The sequence below is a fragment of the Pelodiscus sinensis genome, chromosome 29 (genome assembly GCF_049634645.1).
Source record: "Pelodiscus sinensis isolate JC-2024 chromosome 29, ASM4963464v1, whole genome shotgun sequence".
NCBI classification, from domain to species: Eukaryota; Metazoa; Chordata; order Testudines; family Trionychidae; genus Pelodiscus; species Pelodiscus sinensis.
Genome location: NC_134739.1, coordinates 10,738,420 through 10,757,003, shown reverse-complemented (window position 1 = coordinate 10,757,003; position 18,584 = coordinate 10,738,420). Strand labels below are relative to the sequence as shown.

At 44.7% G+C, this 18,584-nt stretch overlaps 1 protein-coding gene across 2 annotated transcripts in view; it reads right to left on the bottom strand.

The window, feature by feature from the left end:
• TOP2A (DNA topoisomerase II alpha) overlaps nucleotides 1–18,584 on the bottom strand; it is a 32,120-nt gene that overhangs the window by 10,096 nt on the left and 3,440 nt on the right. Inside the window, exons 1-22 of one of the 2 annotated variants that reach the window (XM_075911134.1) lie at nucleotides 17,737–18,045; nucleotides 17,457–17,606; nucleotides 15,983–16,073; nucleotides 14,751–14,814; nucleotides 13,515–13,660; nucleotides 11,296–11,393; nucleotides 10,418–10,630; nucleotides 10,029–10,202; nucleotides 9,703–9,804; nucleotides 8,777–8,914; nucleotides 8,472–8,610; nucleotides 8,002–8,159; nucleotides 7,395–7,520; nucleotides 6,203–6,313; nucleotides 6,002–6,107; nucleotides 4,555–4,664; nucleotides 3,046–3,138; nucleotides 2,229–2,343; nucleotides 1,748–1,869; nucleotides 1,078–1,226; nucleotides 280–511; nucleotides 34–168 (exon numbers count right to left, since the gene is read on the bottom strand). In XM_075911134.1, the coding sequence (XP_075767249.1) occupies nucleotides 34–168; nucleotides 280–511; nucleotides 1,078–1,226; nucleotides 1,748–1,869; nucleotides 2,229–2,343; nucleotides 3,046–3,138; nucleotides 4,555–4,664; nucleotides 6,002–6,107; nucleotides 6,203–6,313; nucleotides 7,395–7,520; nucleotides 8,002–8,159; nucleotides 8,472–8,610; nucleotides 8,777–8,914; nucleotides 9,703–9,804; nucleotides 10,029–10,202; nucleotides 10,418–10,630; nucleotides 11,296–11,393; nucleotides 13,515–13,660; nucleotides 14,751–14,814; nucleotides 15,983–16,073; nucleotides 17,457–17,606; nucleotides 17,737–17,769 (2,805 nt within the window). In that variant the 5' untranslated portion in view covers nucleotides 17,770–18,045. Of the gene's footprint in view, nucleotides 1–33; nucleotides 169–279; nucleotides 512–1,077; nucleotides 1,227–1,747; nucleotides 1,870–2,228; nucleotides 2,344–3,045; nucleotides 3,139–4,554; nucleotides 4,665–6,001; nucleotides 6,108–6,202; nucleotides 6,314–7,394; nucleotides 7,521–8,001; nucleotides 8,160–8,471; nucleotides 8,611–8,776; nucleotides 8,915–9,702; nucleotides 9,805–10,028; nucleotides 10,203–10,417; nucleotides 10,631–11,295; nucleotides 11,394–13,514; nucleotides 13,661–14,750; nucleotides 14,815–15,982; nucleotides 16,074–17,456; nucleotides 17,607–17,736; nucleotides 18,046–18,584 lie in introns of those variants that run through there. The other variant, XM_014569098.3, reaches the window with a different exon arrangement.

The following is an 18,584-nucleotide window of genomic DNA, read 5'->3' as shown; positions in this document are numbered from 1 at the left end:
ATATTTTCCTAGAGGCAATTCAGCGTTTCCTACCTGTGTCCATGTCCTGACTGGAAGTTCTGAGATCTCAATGGTTGTTGAATCCAGGATGGACACTTCCCCATTGATCAGGTATTGATTTGGCCCAAGTTCATCGATTGTACCCTTGAAGTTCTTGTAACTAGGAAGCTAAATAGTGAAGAACACTGGCTTCAGCAGCTTATATTTGATACACGTGCCAATAGCTAGTCGAGAATCTCAGGACTGAGCTGTAACTGATTTCCTACTGAATCTATTTACCATTGGCAACGGTTCTTCTCCATCCATCATGCGGCGAATATTATTCACAACTTCTCGGATATCAAAGTTGGGGATCCGAGAGGACCAGCCAGTGCCAATACCTTCTGCTCCGTTTACCAGCACCATAGGAATGATAGGGATGTACCACTCTGGCTCTACACGCTGGTTGTCGTCATACAGGAATCTCAGAACACTGTCATCCACTGCAGGGAACAGCAACCGCGCCACCGGGCTAGAAAGGACAAGAGGATTTGGGCCTAAGTTCTTGTGTTTAGGAAATAGAAACAACCAAACGAGGCATCTCTAAACCTCAGGCCAAATATAGAAGATCTGAAGTCGCAGGAAGATTTTATGTTCAACAGGGTAACATCAATACAATCATCTAGGAACTCAAGGAACAGGTTTACAACAATGTAACTGCACCTCCACAAGGACACTAAGCTTAACTCTACAATCACAGCTTCATTTCTTAATAGCTCCTCAGACCTCGTTCCTCTCCTGCTCTCATCCTTGTCCCATCTCACGCCTTTCTATTCTGTGTGAAAGCAGTAGCAAAATGTAACTGATTTGATTCCAAGTGTGACTCTAAGCCTTACATAGATGTTGACATATAACACAAGGGATAGTAGTCGTAAAACCAAGCAGTATTCACAGTAGCAAGAACAGGCCCAGATGCCTGAGCTAAAAAAGCTTCTGATCATTAATCTCTCTCATTCTAGGGGCTTGCAGTCCAATCTTCAAAAGCAGCCAACATCGAAGTCATGCCAAATGCTAATGTGACAAGCCATTACTACTGACCTGAGCATTGTGAAGATGTATCGAGGGCTGGCAGAGTCTTTCCCACCGTGCAGCCTGGTACCGAACTGCCCAACGGGCTGTAGCAGATTGAGGTTATTGCTGCCCACAAAATTCTGAGCCAAATTAATAATGGTCATCATCAGTGATGCCTGCAATGAAAACAAATGGAAACCATGGAGTGCAAAAGGACAGTCACATGGATCAAGTCACGCAAAGCACAGGGAAAGGCAGGACTAACATGGAAGGTGAACTAGGTGGAGTCAAACCAATAAGAATGGAAACTGATGAGACAGCATATCAGATCCTTTAGAACAGACATCCCTTTATCTGTCCCAAGTTGAGGAAGAGGAATCTCTCTGGATTGCCCTGCAACATCTGTCAAATCCCCTCACATTCTAGGAATGCCTGTTTACCTCCTCTGTGGCTAGCACCAGTACCCTGGCCACTGATCAGTAAGGCTGAAATTCTCAAAGCCACCAAGGGGTTCAGTGCCCAATTCCCATTCTCTTTAATCAGAATTAGACATGTTTGAAAAAAAATCTCAACCTAAATATCACTTTACAAGACACTTGTCACTAGCCCAGTACATGGAGGCATCACCTCACAGAATATCTAAGCAAGGCAGACTGATCCAGTTCTGCCCTCAATATTATGCAGGGTAGGTTCTTACCTCACCATGATGGTAGGAGGACATCTCAGCTACAGAACCAGCCAGCTGAGCAACCTTCACTTCCCGCTTGTCATTCCTTTTGAAACACGTGAACAGAACTTTCCTTTGACCAGGCTTCAAACCTTTATTGGGAAAAACGATCTTTGTCTGAGTGATCAGTCCAATATTTTGCACTTACAGTGCCTTTCAGCTGCAGTCCCCACAATTACTTATGCACTCACCCCCCTAATTATTTACGTACTCACTCGCTGAAGAGGTGGGCATTAGTCACCATTTTATAGTGAGAAGGACAGTCTAAGACTTGCCCAGGGATATACAAAAATCAACTGCAGAACTGAGAACAGAATCCAGAACTGAGGATTCCTAGTCTGGAATTCAAGCCGATAGATTCTCTATTGCTTCCCTTACAGTCACGCAAGCATTCAAATATTAAGTTCTTGGCAGAATGTGCTAAAAACACTGCTATCTAAGAGTAACTTACCATCAACCAGGGACGGAATGGATCTCTCATTATCAGAATTTGAGAACAGAACCAGCTCTTTGTGAATGAAGTCGTTGTATGTCAGATAACTCGTGGATTTTCCATATACAAAATCCTAAGGACAAAAGATTTAACATTGCCATAAAGAGCTTGTACCCACATCTTCTGGCACAGCAAGATGGTCTTGCTTCAACCAAAGTCTGATTTATGTAGCTAACAATGAAATTCTAAGGCTGTCATTTTCAAACAGTTCTTGTCACTACAAAAATGAAATTCCACTTCCCACAGTCCAGTTTAATTTACCGCTTCTTGGTTTATAAAGCTATTCCCAGTTAAGTGTTAAATATCAAATCAGCTTAATCACTGATCAGTCGACATCGTAGTCCACACAAACCAGCTGAGAGGAGTGGGCAGGAAGATGCAGCTTTGTAGAATCCTGCAAATATTACTGTAACTGTCCTATCTGCCAGTTACCTGAATCTATGTTCATAGAATCATAGAACCATAGAGCTGGAAGAGACCTCAGAAGGTCATCAAGTCCAGCCCCCTGCTCTAGGCAGGACCAATCCCAACTAAATCAACCTGGCCAGGGCCTTGTCAAGCCGAGACTTAAACACCTCTAGGGATGGAGACTCCACTACTTCCCTAGGGAACCCATCCCAGTGCTTCACTACCTTCCTAGTGAAATAGTTTTTCCTAATATCCAACCTGGACCTCTCCCGCCACTGTTCTAACATACCAAAATGAAACTGCACTCAGCCCTGAGGAAAGGGAGAGACAGGAAACGCCATTCCTCAATGTATTTAAAACCATTTACCTCTGGCAGACCATGTAGCTTCCGTTGTCTTCTGCCTTCCATGAAATTAGTTAGCCATTCCTTCCGTTCTTCGATTTTCTTCTTGCTAAAGGCCTGTTAATTCACAAAATGAAGTGTCAAGATTAAGACCTTCTGCAGCAGGCCTCCCCACAGTGGTTTCATTCCCACTTAACAGCTTAGTAAATGCAATAACTTTAGCTAAAGTTTAAGGTTTAAATAATAAGATAGAAAATGTATTGTCTCTGTATAAATCCATAGCACACCCGTGTGCCTCTCTGGCTGTTCCATCTCAGAAAAGATATATTGGAATTGGAAAAGGTTCAGGTAAGGGCAACAAAAATGGTTACAAGACATGAAACAGCTTCCATGCAAGAAGAGATTAATAAGACTGGAACTTTTCAGGTTGGAAAAAAGACTAATGGGAGGGAGGGGGATATAATAGAAGACTATAAAATCATGACTGGTGTGGATAAAGTAAATAAGGAAGTGTTATTTACTCCTGATAACACAAAGGATTTGGTGTGTGTGTATATGTCACCAAATAAAATTAATAGGCAGGAGAGTTAAAACAAAACAAAAAAAGTCTTCATACAACACACAGTCAACCCGTGGAACTCCTTGCCAGATGACGTTGTGAAGGCAAAGACAATAACAGGGTTCAAAACAAGAACTAGATAAGATCATGGAGTGTAGGTCCATCAATGACTGTTACACAGGATGGGCAGGGATGCAAAACCATGCTCTGAAGTATCCTTAGCCTCTGTTTGCCAGAAGCTGGGAATGGGCAAGAGAGGATTACTTGATGATTACTTGTTCTACTCATTCCCGCTGAAGAACCTGGCACTGGCCACTGGCAGAAGACAGAAAACAGGGCTAGACAGAACATTGGTTTGACGTAGTACAACTGTTCTATAAACGCTTTTTCCAGCCAACTCAAAGAAGCAGGGTGGTAGGGTTTAATTTAAAAGAGGTGGTTTTTTTAAACATGCTAACTGAAAAATCAAATCCTCCACCTAGTTCATTTTCATTAAATATCAATAGCTTAAATTGTGTGTTTTGGGACAGCTTCCTTTATGGTATCAGTTATAATGCCAGAAGAATACTTAAGCATCAAAACCCAATTAAAATGAGGGATGTTCATACTTCTGGTAAGCTATTGTTTCAGGCAAGCAGAACCCCATTTGACACTGACATTAAAAGGCTAGGAACTGGGCAAAAAGATTTTAAAGGAATATTTACTGGGATAGCTAAAAATATCAATGGGGCTCTAATGATTAGATTGTCATGAGCTACATTTAAAAGTTATTAGTAAAACAGCACTCTAGGCCTTGAGATCTGCGGACAGATGAGATTCTATGGGTCAAACCTGAACTTTAGCCTGGAAACAAAAGACAATTTGTCTCATGCCTAAAGGCTTCAGACCATGTTAATGGAAACACATAGAACACTAAGTAGCAGAATACTATGAGTGGTAACGAGTCAGTAATTCATGCAGATATGGCAAATTACCAGGGAGATCGCAGCATCATCTTCAGGGCCAGAATACTTGAAGCCAATTCGATGTCTTGCCATATCTGCAAAGTACTCTTTAGCCTCTTTCGATGTGCTGGTACCCAAACCTGCAGAGCCAATACTAGTGAGTCCAAATAGCATCTTGCAACAAATTAAACACAGGCAAAATAAATATTTAGCAAGTCTTTCACTTATATGATATATCTTGTAAGCCTCTGATGACATGCTGCAAAGATGCTTTTATGAAAATAAACTACAGTAAACTTCCGATAATCTGGCACCTTTAGGACCCAGGGGGTGCTATGAGAGGTCTGGGGTGGGGTGGAAGGCACCGCAGACTCCTTATAGCCCCCCCCCTTCCGATAGTCCAGCTCTGCCCCAGGTGTCCCCGATTCAGCCGCTGCCGGTCAGTTTCAGCAGCAGCTGAATTGGGGATGCCTGCAGCAGAGCAGCTAGGGTGCTGCTGGTCTGGTCGCACCGCCCCTCTGAGCTGGAATCAGCCGCTGGTCAATTTCAGCGGCAGCTGAATCAGGGATACTTGGGGAAGAGCAGCTGGGATACAGCCAGGTTGGTCCCGTAGCGCTGATCCTTGGCGCTGCGGGACCGACTCAGCAGCACTCCAGCTGCTCTGCCCCAGGCTTCCCCAAGAGCAGCTGGGGTGCTGCCGGGTTGGTCTCGCAGCCCCGAGGGGTGGCGCTACGGGACCAACTTGGAAGCACCCCAGCTGCTCTGCTTCTGGCTTCCCCGATTCAGATGCTGGTCAGTTTCAGCAGCGGCTACATTGGGGAAGCCGGGCGCAGAGCAGCTCCAATGATCTGGCTGCCCAGAGCACTTCCGGGTTCCCGATGGTGCAGGACTATCAGGAGTGCCAGAGCATTGGATGCCGGACCAATGGAGTTTTACTGTACCTTTGAAATGCAAGGTACTTGTGGACAAAGGTAAGATATTATGAAACCCAAGAGTTAAGCAGGGGTTTCTCAGAAAAATTATATGTTCGGTCTATCAATGACTTCCAGAAATGTCAAAAGCTATTATTGACGACTGAAGCTAATTTCTGATCAACCCGCTGTGTTCTGCATCAGGAAACGAGCATTGAAAAGATTCTGGAATCAGAACTCAACATGCAATGCCATCAGTAGAGAAGGAAATGGATCTTAGTTCTAAATCTCTATTGGCTCTGCACTGTGGACAGCCAGAGAACACTCAGTGAACTAAACAGAAAGGATCGATACTTCAGTACCATGGCTGCATTTTGAGAGATGTTTTTTCTGAACAAACTGACACTCCATTTAACATAGGTTTTTAGGTGCCCAGCTTTGCACATCCCAAAGTGGTTTATTGTGCTATATTGGAGCATCTGTATTTCACTCATGTATGTTTCTCTGTTAATTGAGAGAGCTCTTACTTGGCCTCCAAGCACTACCACACAGGGTTTATAACAAACCTTTGTAGTACTTCGTTTTCCAGGATTTGTGATTTGCAGTATTGTTTTTCCACTCTTCAAACTCAGGAATGCTGTAGAATGAAAACTCCTGCTTGTTTTTTGAAACCTAGAGTGAATAAAAATGATTGTGAAAACACATGTAGCTTCAGGCTAACACACTTTCCTCAACTTGTTCAGATTACTAGGTATAAAGCCATTTACCTTTATGATGGGCGTTATAAATTCCTCCAGAAAACGGTGCCTTAGAAGAGATGGCCAGTTATGATGGATGAAGTTAATCAATAAGCCTTTGATATGGGAACCATCTTGATCCTGAAACATTTTTTTCAGAAGAGATTTTAACCAGAGGCATGCTGGAAAGTTAATTGCTCCTCCACTTAGCAGTATATGATCTGGTCTTTGGGAGATGCTTCACACCCTCAATTCCCACGGAAACATAGCATTTCCCAAGATCCAGTTAATGGAAACCAACTTCTGTGACTATCTGGAAATTGATTTCCAGATTTTAGCATGGAACTTAACCAAGAAACAGAGAAAATGCTGAAGGACCATTCTTGACCACAAGAGTACATCCAGGAACCAGTCTCTTTCCAGACTTCCTAATGTGGAAGGAATCACAGGGCCAATCAGAGGGGAAGCCAGGAGGGCCATCTGGCCTGGGCCTAAAGCTCAAAGGGGGCCTCAGATTTAGAAACGTGTTAATTTTTTGGCATTTGATAAGTTTTGCAACTTGTTTTTATGTGCATCCCTATCGGATCAAAATGACCAGGGCTCGACAAATCATGAAATCTACTCGCCCATGGCACTCTCTCAGCTTAGAGCTGCAAATTTAAGCAAGTAAAAGATGTGATTTGTTAACAGATATAGATTTTGTCATATTAAAGTTTAAAATGTTCATAATTATTAATAAATATATTGGTTCTGATGGCACAAGATTAGACTGTGATGAACGTGTCCTCTCAGATCAGCTGATTATAAAAACAAAACAATACTAGTGACTGGAGCTGTATCAAGTGCATGTTGAAAGGAGGAGAATTGTTACTTTTTTATTGTGGCTAGGGGTCTCAAAAGCTGAAAGTGACCTAGGCCTCTATGGACCTCAGAGAGGGCCTGCTTAGCATGGAGTTCAGCACTATACAGCATCAGCAGAGACAATTCCCACTGCTTTGTTTCATGTAATGAGAAGGAAGTATGGTGGGCCCATTACATAGTGGAAACGGTTAAAAGAATAGGAGAACACCATCTGGATAAGCAGAGTCAGCTAAAATAGTGCTAACAGAAGCAATGCAGATACCACCTGCTTTATCTGCTAGCCATATTTTCTTTTGTAATTTAGTAACATTTCAGAGTTTAGGAACATTAATCTAAATTCCTAGATTTGTCATAATCTAACCTGATCTGTCATAATCATAATTTTTCCATAGCGAAGGGTCTTCAGCGATTCTTGATCATCATAATTCTTCTTATACTGTAAACCCACAATCTTGATGATATTGTTGATTTCAGCATTTTCCATTATCTGAAAAAAATTGCACCGAACAAGGATTTATTTTCCAGAACATACATGACAGTTCACGTAATTCAGAAAAACAAAGGAAAAAGACTCTGGGTCAGGCAGGCCGTTCTGATTGTGCTTTGTTTTCTCATTGAGTCTATATCCTCTGGTTTTGAAATGTATTATTGTTCAAACTGATGTCTAGTGCTTAAATTACTCTAAGCTGTTTCAAACAGATTTCACACCCCATATCACCGCTACTATCCTTCAGGCAAAGCACTAGATAGGACTCGCTTTCTAAACCTGTCAATGCTGCTCCTTAATCAGCAAGACAGGCTGATGGTGAGAATTGCCTCAAATATTTATTTAAGATGCCATTACTATAGTTACATTACACTAGGTTTCCAACTAGAGTGTAATAGTTTTAGCTCAGAGCATATTTCACTATACTTAAAGCATGTCATGTCTTCAGGAAGTAGTTGTTTCCACAAGCATTCCTACTAACCTGTTTGTGAGAGGCTTCTCGTACATTGAGCATTTTTCCACGAAGGGGGAATACTCCGTATCTGTCTCTCCCAACCACTCCCAGACCAGAAACAGCCAGTGTTTTGGCTGAGTCTCCTTCTGTCAGGATAAGTGTACAATCTGTGGAATTCTTACTACCTGGAAAAACAAGATGAGCAATTTTTCACCAATACCTTGATTAAAAAAGTCAACTCAGAATGTATTCACTATGATGAAATGTGCTGTCTGTGGAATGAATAATTTTAACATGCCCATAGATTTAGTTGGACATCAGGCTGGCAGTTGTTAAGTCAATCATTTCAAGAAAATTTAATGAGCTACATTTCTCACAAATTTTCTGTTCTGTTTAAATAATTTCCTGCAGATGACACAAGTGGACAGAAAATGTTTTTTCTCTTTTGCTTGGGACTAAGACTTTGCTACCGTGCTTAGAAATGGTCAAGCATTTACCAGCATCATTGGCATCATCCAGTTTAGGAATTCCCTTAATCCTGGTGTGTTTCACTGCTGAGCACTTCTTATTCAGCTGGTTCTGGGCTTTAAACTTTACCCAGTTCAGGATGCTTTCCACAATACCACAGCTGACTGCCTGCAATACCGAAGAGACAATTTTGGAAGTTGTCTTGACTATGACATATGTTAAATTAGATTATTTTCACTGTTTAGGTCACATGTACTAGAGTCACTACATTAAATTTAAAAGGCAATTTCAGAGGCCTCTAGCTGGCATGTAATTGCTGCATCTTAGTACTTACACCTTTGATAAATTTTTCACTCAGTTTGCAAGTTGAGCCAAAGTTCTTTGCCTGCAGAGTCATATTTTCCTTAGTCTGAGAGTCAAAGGTTGGGTTCTCAATCAAGGAGTTCACAAAAACCCACATGTGGTTCTTCACCTGTAATTAAATTTGACAATCATGACAAACCCTTACAAACGCATATTCTTCTACTGTCGCTCCCAGCTGCTTCCTGATACTTATGTGTCAGCATTACACACTGAAATGTAGAATCTGCTCAACTACCAATTGGAAATTTAAAAATAAAAGAAATATTACTAGATGTCTAGGATTGAACAGAATTAAGGGCATTTTCACAGCAGTACCAATTAGGATTAGAATAGGAGCGACAGGCAGTGAACATTCATGATCGAGGTTATATTTGTAGGATTCTCAAGAAAATCACTGGCTGTTTTTCTAAACAGATATTCTCCCAGCTGCAGTTCAATTCTAACTGGGCACACCGAAGCAGATTGGACAGACAGTGCATCCTCCATTGCCCTAAATACATTTGTGGGTTCTGAACCCAGCAGGTGTCAGCTAAAGCTATTTTCCCGGGAGCTGAATAAAGAGTGCTAAAACTAGAAACGCTTACTTCTATATTGAATGCATATGCACTTTACTCGGAGTATTTCCTAACTTAGTAAAAAGAAAAAGGGTTTATCAGTGACCAAAGGAATGCAACAAGCACTATCCTACAGGCTGCGATTTCAGTTCCCAATGGTCAGGGCTTGACAAACAGCTGTGAAATCTGCTCGCCAGCCCCGCATTGCGCATGCGTGCATCGCCGGTGAACGGGGTGACCGACTAAAATCTACTCGCCACGGGCTAGTACATTCAATGATTTGTCGAACTCTGCCAATTGTATTGCAGTTTGTTTTTCCACCATGCAAATCCTGAGATTGTACCTGAAAGGGCTTCACTCCAACTCCACCTTTGTTCTTTTTCTTCACAACCTCGATGAGTTTATTTACAATCTGGTCAGCTACATAGTCAACGTGCCGGCCACCCTAGAGAGAGAGGACCAAACATGAGCTCAAGCTTCAGAGGACAGGTGAAACTATTGTGTATGCTTTAGACACCAGCCACATGCATTGCAACTACACACAACCTTGGTATATGAGGCAAATTAACGTTTCCACTGATTATATACATGAAAAGATGCCAAGACAGGCAACACAATTAGTAATAAAACCCATCATTACTTAATCTAAATGTGGTAAAGGAAACTGACCTTTGTGGTGGCAATGCTGTTGACAAAACTAACTTGCTGGAAGCCCTTTTCACTTAAAGTTAAGCACACCTCCCAGCGACTACTGGCTTCCTCGTGGATAACTTTAAGTGCATTACCAGTTTCATCTACTTTGTCCTTCAAGTAGAGGTCCACATAACTACGGAATCCTTTCACCTGCAGAGAGAAAGGCAGGCAGCTTGTTGACATTAGTTCACATGAATGCTTGTTAGTCCTACTACTCCTGCTCAGAGTACACACAAGAGTCATTCATGAACCCCTTTCCATATTGTGTAATATTTTTAAAGTTTTTGCATTACCTAGACAGAAATCTCACAGCTTACGTGGAAGGGAAACATATGGGACTTAATGGTTTTGAAACCGTCACTCACAGGCAGTCTCTTTCCATTCAGGAAGACTTTGACATCTTTTGCGCACCCAGCAATATCATATGCTCTTCGAGACATCAATGCCACAATGTCCTTGTCCAGACTTGTCATTTTAAACTTTGACAGATCAGGTTGGAATGTGATACACGTATAGTCTTCTCCATCAAAGTGTTTCAGTTTCATCTCACCTGCCTTTCCCATATTGTCTGTCCAGGTCTGGGGAAGAGAACTTTGATAAGATGCAAATTTCAAATACACAAGTAGCTAGCTGAATTTTTAAATTTAACCGGAATTTATTATTAAGCTTAACAACTGAAAGAAAAACTCCCTTATATGCTGAAAAGTAGGTTGTTTTCTGGTCCTTTTATTCTTATCCTAATAGCTGATTTGGGATTTTCAAATAATACTCAAATTCATAGGTCAGTGCAGTGGCTGACTGTAGGCCAAATTTATCCCAGTTGTGACACTTAGGATGCATCTACACAGCAGGGCTTAACTTGAAATAAGCTTCGCAAATTGAGCTATGTCAATTGCATAGCTTATTTCAAAATAGGGAATTTCTACACAGCACTTATTTCTAAATAGAGCACTCTTCCACCGAACTTCCCTTACTCATCGTACAATGAGGGTTACAGGAGTCGGAGTAAGAAGACCCCCAGCGTGACAGTATTTCAACACTATTTTGAAATAACTGCCTGCTGTGTAGACATGGACTAAATTATTTCAAAATAATGTTGCTATGTAGACGTACCCTTAGATCTAAATAATATAAATTGCACCCACAAACTATCGGAGCAAACTGAAGGCAAGTGTTCAAAAGCCTGCCCCCTCTGGACCTCTACCCTAGTGAAATAAACTGTAGCCATACAGATCATCCATACCTGCTTAAATAGTTTCTTGTACTCACGACATGCTGTTTCCACTGTAAATTTGGTACTGAATATGTTGCATAATTTGGCTCCATATCCATTTCGACCACCTGGAATTACAAGGCAATCATCCTTGTGTTTATCCCTTTAAAATCAGAGTATTGTAATAGGAATTCAGTCACCTTGGTATGACCAAAATCTGTCAAAGTCTGTCTGTTCAAGAACTCCTCCTATGGTAACAGCTAGGGCCACCAAATTCAGCAGGCAGCTTCCTCGTCTCCTAACTTAACGCAAGGCGAGGATCTGGTTGTGCCAAGGAAATGTGAAGTGCCGGGAATAGGACTCTTTTGCATAACATGGAAAGGGAGATGGCAGAGAGAGGAGGGACGTGATACTGAGTGTGGCCATTGGGGGCAGCTGCACCACCAAGAGAGCAGCCAGCAGGGCTGGGTCTCTGCCATTTTGCCAGACTGGGTAAAGTAGCCCTGCTGCCCCAAACCCTCCTCTCCTCTGCTGCAGAGCTTGGGGGTGTAGGGAGGAGAAAAACCCCATGGTGGCTGAGAGGGTCTTGGGGGAGAGCAAAGGCCCCTGGAAGCACAGAGGAGGGTCTGAGGGAGGCAAAAGTCCCCTGGCAGCCAGGAGGAGGGGAAGTCCCACTGGATGGGATCCCCCCCTACCCCGAGCCCCTCCTCACTCCCCAACTAGGCATAGAAAAACCATCCAGAATAATTAACTGGTTAAACAACGTGCAGTGTGGGGTGACAGGGAGTTCCCTGGGAATGGGGCCAGCAGCCAGGAGTCCACTGACTGCCAGCCCTGCCCCGGGGGGGGGGGAACATTTTAGTAACTGTGTAACCACTAAAAATTGTTGTGACTATACGATTATAAAATAACCGACATCTAACATCGCTACCCCCCCACACCAAGCCTCCTGACCCCTCCAAACCTCAAGGCCCTGCCCTGACTCCTACACCCTCCACACCGCCACCCCCCTGCCTTTAAGGACACAGGCAACGCTGAGTAAGTCTGCTAGTATGGGCTTAAACACAGAGCTGTCCTACACACTTGGAATGTAACCGTAAATCCATGTTTCATTGGACTATTGATCCGCCACAGGGATTTGGCCCCTTCCGCATCTCAGTACATTATCCGTTGAAAAATGGGGCTCCCTTCCTTAGATGTGGCTTTAGCTCCAATTTTAGTACTAATCACGGGTGGCAGGTCCCTGATAAAGTTGGAGCTTCCCCATTTCTACATTAGCAAGAAAGAGAAACATTCTACTCCTGTGGTTTTGAACCTTTTTCATTTGTGGACCCCTAAAAAATTTCAAATGGAGGTCTGGTCTCCTTTGGAAATCTTAGCCAGAGGTCTATGTACCATCAGCTGAAACCCATCACTACTCAAATGATTTTTGAATGCTGTCAGAAAGGAGTTTCCCACTCTTCATTTCTGGAGTCTCCTTTCTACCATCTCAACTACTGAACAGAAAGAAATCCACAAGATTTATCATTCAGGTCACTGCTTTCTGGGCAGCAACAGTGATAAAGACCACGATACTATGTTTTAGAGTAGTGATCCAGCCAGCTGGGGGCTACGCCCAGCTGTTGGTGGCCCCCGCGGTGCGGGGGTTGTGAATGAAAAAAGGTTGTGCACCACTGTTTTAGAGCCCTGTGGTGCTGCTGACTGTAGAAGTAACTACAAGGGGTGTGAAAATCCCAGTCAATCGGTTAACCTAACATTTAACCAGTTTTCCGACTAAGTGAAAACCAGGTGGGGGACCACTCTAGCCCGGCTAAAGCAGTTCCCAGCCTGTGGGGCTCTCGCTTCCAGCCCTGCATTAGGGCTGGCTGCCAGCTCCCAACCCCTATGCACAGCAGGCCCCCTGCAAGGCTGGAGCAGCCCCCTGCCACAGTAGCCGAGGAGCTCCTCCAATCCCCATTGGTTATCAGTTTCACATCCCTAGTGCCTACCACAACTGAACATTTATTACTCTCGAAAAAGGACTCTCACCAGAAACTGAGCTTATGGCTCTGTGAAACTTGAAAAGGACTAGTCAGTTTCACTGCTGCTCAAAACAAACAGCCAATAACTAAATCTGGATAGCTTCTGCTTCTTGCTGCCAACTCTTGTTCACTCTCACTTGGATAGTTTGGTGAATGCACTTTTCGGCTGGTTAGGCTGCACAAAAATATTTTCCCAACTAATATATGGAAATTCTGACAGTCTCCTACCTGTGACTTTCTTTTCATCATCATCATAGTTGCTGGATGTTAACAGCTGCCCAAAGATAAGAGCAGGTACATAGACCTTCTCCACTTTATGTTCTACAATAGGAATACCTTTTCCATTGTTCCATACACTAATTGTATTATTCTCCCTGGAAAGAAAAAACACTTCCAGTAAAAGTGAAATTGATTGAACTGTATTATTTGTGGAATGAAAAATGTCATATGAAGTCTTTCAAATGCCTTTGGTAGATTAGATAAGGGACCCTGTTCACAAGGGACTCTAAACCAAAGAACTCTTTATTTGCCATTGTTATATACCACTTCACATTTGTAGATGTTTGAAAAAAAATCATTTTTTCAATGACAGGCAGAAACTAAACTTTGGATTCTAGTAGCGTAGATTAGCCAGTCATTGTAAAAAGGCTGTTTTAAAATGCTCTTTCAAGACAATGCTAACATAGGTTAGATTTCTGGTCCCAAGTCAGCTGACAATATACATTTAAATTCTGTTGCTTTACAGCTACTACTTTTACTTTACTAAAAAGTCTTAGTAAAATTGTCAACTGTCTTAAGGCCCAAAATTTGACCCACTTTAAACTTTTAGCCAGTGTGAAATATTCTTTGGATTCAAAGTACCTATTCTATTTTTTAAATTCCACCTGTCTACTGCTGAGGGGAAAAAAAGCCACCATTTTGGCAGAAGCAAAGTTTCTGTTCAGCAATTGCAGAAACAGTCAGCAGAGGGAGCACAAGTCAACTAAATCCCTATAGTCTTGTGCAGAAAGTTGATATGAAACATACCATGAGTAAAAGGTGCATGTGCCCATGGTTTTTTTGGGGGGAGGGGGGAGATAAACTGAAAAAGACAAAATGGAGAATAAAAGCTAAACGCAGTGATCTGACCTGAAATCACTTCATGGGAGAACCAGATCAGGGAAAACACAAGCTTTCACATTTGGTTAATATTTGATGAGCTGCAAAGTTACATTTTGTCTAAATTGGTTGAGCTACAACAGTGTTTCTCAATCTTTTTTATGCCAGGGACTGGCTTGTTGCTTTCCTAAACTGAGTCAGGGAGCTCTCAAGGATCGGGGTCCGTTAGACCGGTCATTGACAGCCACTCTAATAAAAGAGCACCAGAAAAAGAAAATCTTTGAGTCCCAGAACGCTGAGCTACTTTCTCTATACAGGTATCAGAGGAGAATAAAAACTGTTCAACAAAAATGTAATAAGACTTACGGATCAATTGTAATCTTAATGCAGGACATGTTTTTATCCCTCTGCTTGTTGTCTGCAGCATTGACTGAAATGGAGAAAGGACTGTAAATTTACCAAATTACATTTGCAGATGAGACACTTAAATCTGAGCTGCTTACAACAAAAGTAAGTGCAAAGTATTCACAAGAACAAATACACAAATTCAGAAAGAGAGGCCATGGAGAATCAGCTTGGACTTGACAGATTTGCCATGTTGAAGAGGAAGTTTTCAGCTGAGTCTTAACTAACAGAATCCAAAGTAGCATTATTTCAAAGGATTATCATTCAAGTCCTCAGAATTCAGAAACATTATTTTAAATTACAATCATACATTACTCATTTTTATCCAACAGTGAAAAGGGCAGGGATAATTATATTTATCAAACTATTACTTGAGCAACTACAGAGCTGATCAAATGATGCAAAAGTTACGAACATTTTCATTACAGATTCTTATTTAACATTAGGGAGGTTAGATATTGTGTAACTGAATAACCATGTAACCCCACCAAAACTTATTGGTTACATGATTATTCAATGGTCCCCAGTGGCAGGGCTGGTAGCCAGTGCACTCCTGTGGAGCCCTCTTGCTATCTCACACTGTGTCCACTGTATCAGAGGTAGCAGCGTGGGGTGGCAGGCGGGAGCTGGTCTGCAAGTGGAGCCGGGTTTAAAACCTGCTCCCTATGCAGTCTGGCTCCCACCTGCTGCCCCTGTCCACAGGGAGCTTGGGCTCCCCACGGACAGAGTGCTTGGCATCCCTGATACAGAGGCAGTAGTGTGGGGCAGAAGGAGGGCAGCTCCATAGCACCAGTACTCAAGAGGAGCTGGCTTTTAAGAGGCAGCAGCATGGGGGAGCAGGCAGCTTCATGTGAGCCGGAGCTGGCTTGAAAGCTGGCTTCCCAGGTGTACTGGGTCCAGCTTGCCCCCCATATCCTCCATGCTGCTGCCTCTCAGAGGCAGCGGGGGAGAGGAAGAGGGGGCTCTGTGGGATCCTGTGCTCGTGGGCACCAACTCTGATGTTCCCCTCCCTTGCTGACTCTGATACAGAAGCAGCAATGGGGGGGGGGAGGGCTTGTAGTCATTAGGATTAACCAATAAGCCCAGGTTTATCATATAATCGCTAACATCCCGATTTAACACATATAACATCCACAATTTGTTATCAGTGGAATAAATTGCTAGCAACCGAACTGTCATCTCTGCAGACTTACCTAGAATTTCATCAAAGATTTTATATAACCCAGGCACAAAAGTTACGTCTCTGCAGCTGAGGCCCTCATCTTCATCATAAACCCACATTTGCTGAAAAAAAAGAAACACTCTCTTTAGGTTTACCATGATTTCCTGATCTTCTGTTTATATACCCAAACCACATTGCGCTCCAAACTGTCTTTAAAACATTAGCGATTTTCCACTTATGTCCAGGAATTAAGTGCCACTGATCAGGCTTTCTTTAGTACTGTAATTTCTTTCTAAATTACAGCAAGGTGACTATGCAAGTAAGGGTATGTCTACACTACAGCCCTACTTCGAACTAGGGGGGGTAATGTAGTCATACGGAGTTGCAAATGAAGCCCGGGATTTGAATTTCCCGGGCTTCATTTGCATAAAGCCGGCCGGCGCCATTTTTAAATGCCGGCTAGTTCGGATTAGACTTCCTAATCCGAACTATCTGTACGCCTAATCCGAACTAGCCGGCATTTAAAAATGGCGCCGGCCGGCTTTATGCAAATGAAGCCTGAGAAATTCAAATCCCGGGCTTCATTTGGAACTCCGTATGACTACATTACACCCCGTAGTTCGAACTAGGGGGGTAGTGTAGACATACCCTAAGCTACATACGTTGCTCAGATGATATCAGTACAGGTTGAACCTCTACTCCAGCACCCTCAGGACCTAACTGATGCGAAACCAGAGAATGTAAACCATTGTCTAGCAGCATTACTAATGCTTCTACGGCTTGCGAGGCTCTTAGAAGACATTTAGAGATATATTAGAACTAAATAACAGCACAGACCCCTGAGAGCCAGGACTGGTGACTATGGACAAACTTTATGGGACTTTGGGAAACTTGGCCGTACCCATAAGCAGACATCTGGCTCACTAAAATCATGCCCGACCACGGATGTTGCTGGACCAGAGTACCAGATCAGAGAGGTTCAACTCACACTAAAACACAAGGGAAAACATCCCATTCAAATTTAGCAAGATGGTTTTAAGGAAGCACGATCTGCAGATTTCTAGTCATGCTCACTAAACCATGTCCATGCCTTATGGCAGGGTTTCTCAAACTGTGGGTCCCGACCCCGGGGGGGGGCGGGGGGTCGTGAGCAACTGAAAGGCTGGTTGCATCAATGGGGGGGGGGGGGTCCGCGAGCAACCGAGAGGGGGGGGGGGGGTCGCGGTATCACAAGTTTGAGAACCCCTGCCTTATGGGTTATAGAGTGCGATGGGCAGAGAGCAGGGGATGCACCGCAGATGTCGGTGTGGGAAGTGTCTGGCTGCCCCAGTTGTGTGCTGCGACCCCATGCGCTGGGCAGGGTGTGTGTGTGTGTGGGGGGGGGGGGGGGGTTGGGTTCTCCTTGCCTGGAGCACCCAGTAAATCCCAAGATGGACACTGACAAAGCCCTGGGGAGGCAAGCAGGAGAACGGCAGAACCACCTGCGGCACCAAGCCCGTTTTTACCTGCGTGACAAACTCCACGGAGCCGATGTAGGTGTCGGGCCGGAGCAGAATATGCTCCAGCTGGGTTTTCTTCTGGTAGATCCTCTCCACCGACAGCCGCTTCTTCGCCGCCTCCTTGGCTTTGCCGACCTTGGGGTTCTCGTGCACGGGCTGGGGAGAGACAAACGCCGCGTGACCCCGCGGGCCCCGATCCCGGGAAACGGGCCCCCGGTACCGGGCCCGCTCCCCGGGGGGCTAGAACCGGGCCGGGCCAGGCCGCATTGGGGCTCCCGAGACCCACCCTGAGCGGCGAGAGGGAATCCACCAGCTCCATGGCGCTGGGCCCGGGTGTCCGGCTCGGTCCCGAGTGTGGGGGGCGGAGGATCCGGTTCGGTCCCGGTATCGGGGGGCGGAGGATCCGGTTCGGTCCCGGTATCGGGGGGGGGATCGCGGTCTGGTCCCGGTATCGGGGGGGGGATCGCGGTCTGGTCCCGATCGGGGAGTGGCCGGTATTGGGGGGGGCAGAGGAACCCGGTTCGGTCCGGTATCGTGGGGGAGGGTCTCTGCTTGGTGGATCCCAACCGCCCGGACGAAAGGTCCGTTTCCGTTAACGCCTGAGCGCGGGGGGAGCCCTTCAAACCTCCGTCCAGCCCGCCCAGAGCCCTCGGCCAATCGCAGCACGCCGAGCGCGGCGCCTTCCCACCAATCGCCGCGCGGCCTGCGGGCAAGCAAGGCCTGGGGGCGGAGCGGACCGCCCCCGCCAATCGCAGGACGCCGGCCCGCTCAAACCAGCCATTCACACGCCGGGAAAGAGAGGCGCGGGAGGTTTTCAAACTCCGCCAATCAGCTGGGACAGCCCGTGAGAGGCAGGCGGTTGAACCAATAACAATGAAGCCGGAGGTAGCTAGGTCTGCAGGAGAGACACGAGGGCAAAGGTCATCAGGTTCAACCTTTGACCTCCACCAAGTGGCTCCCCATGTGTGTTGGGGGTAACTCAGCCCACGTGGCCATGTGGCAGTGGGAGGGAGCCACATGGAGCCACTGGGCTGTGTCTACACTGGCCACTTATTCCGGAACATCAGCCGCTTTTCCGGAATAACTTGCCAGCTGTCTACACTGGCCCCTTGAATTTCCGGAAAAGCACTGACG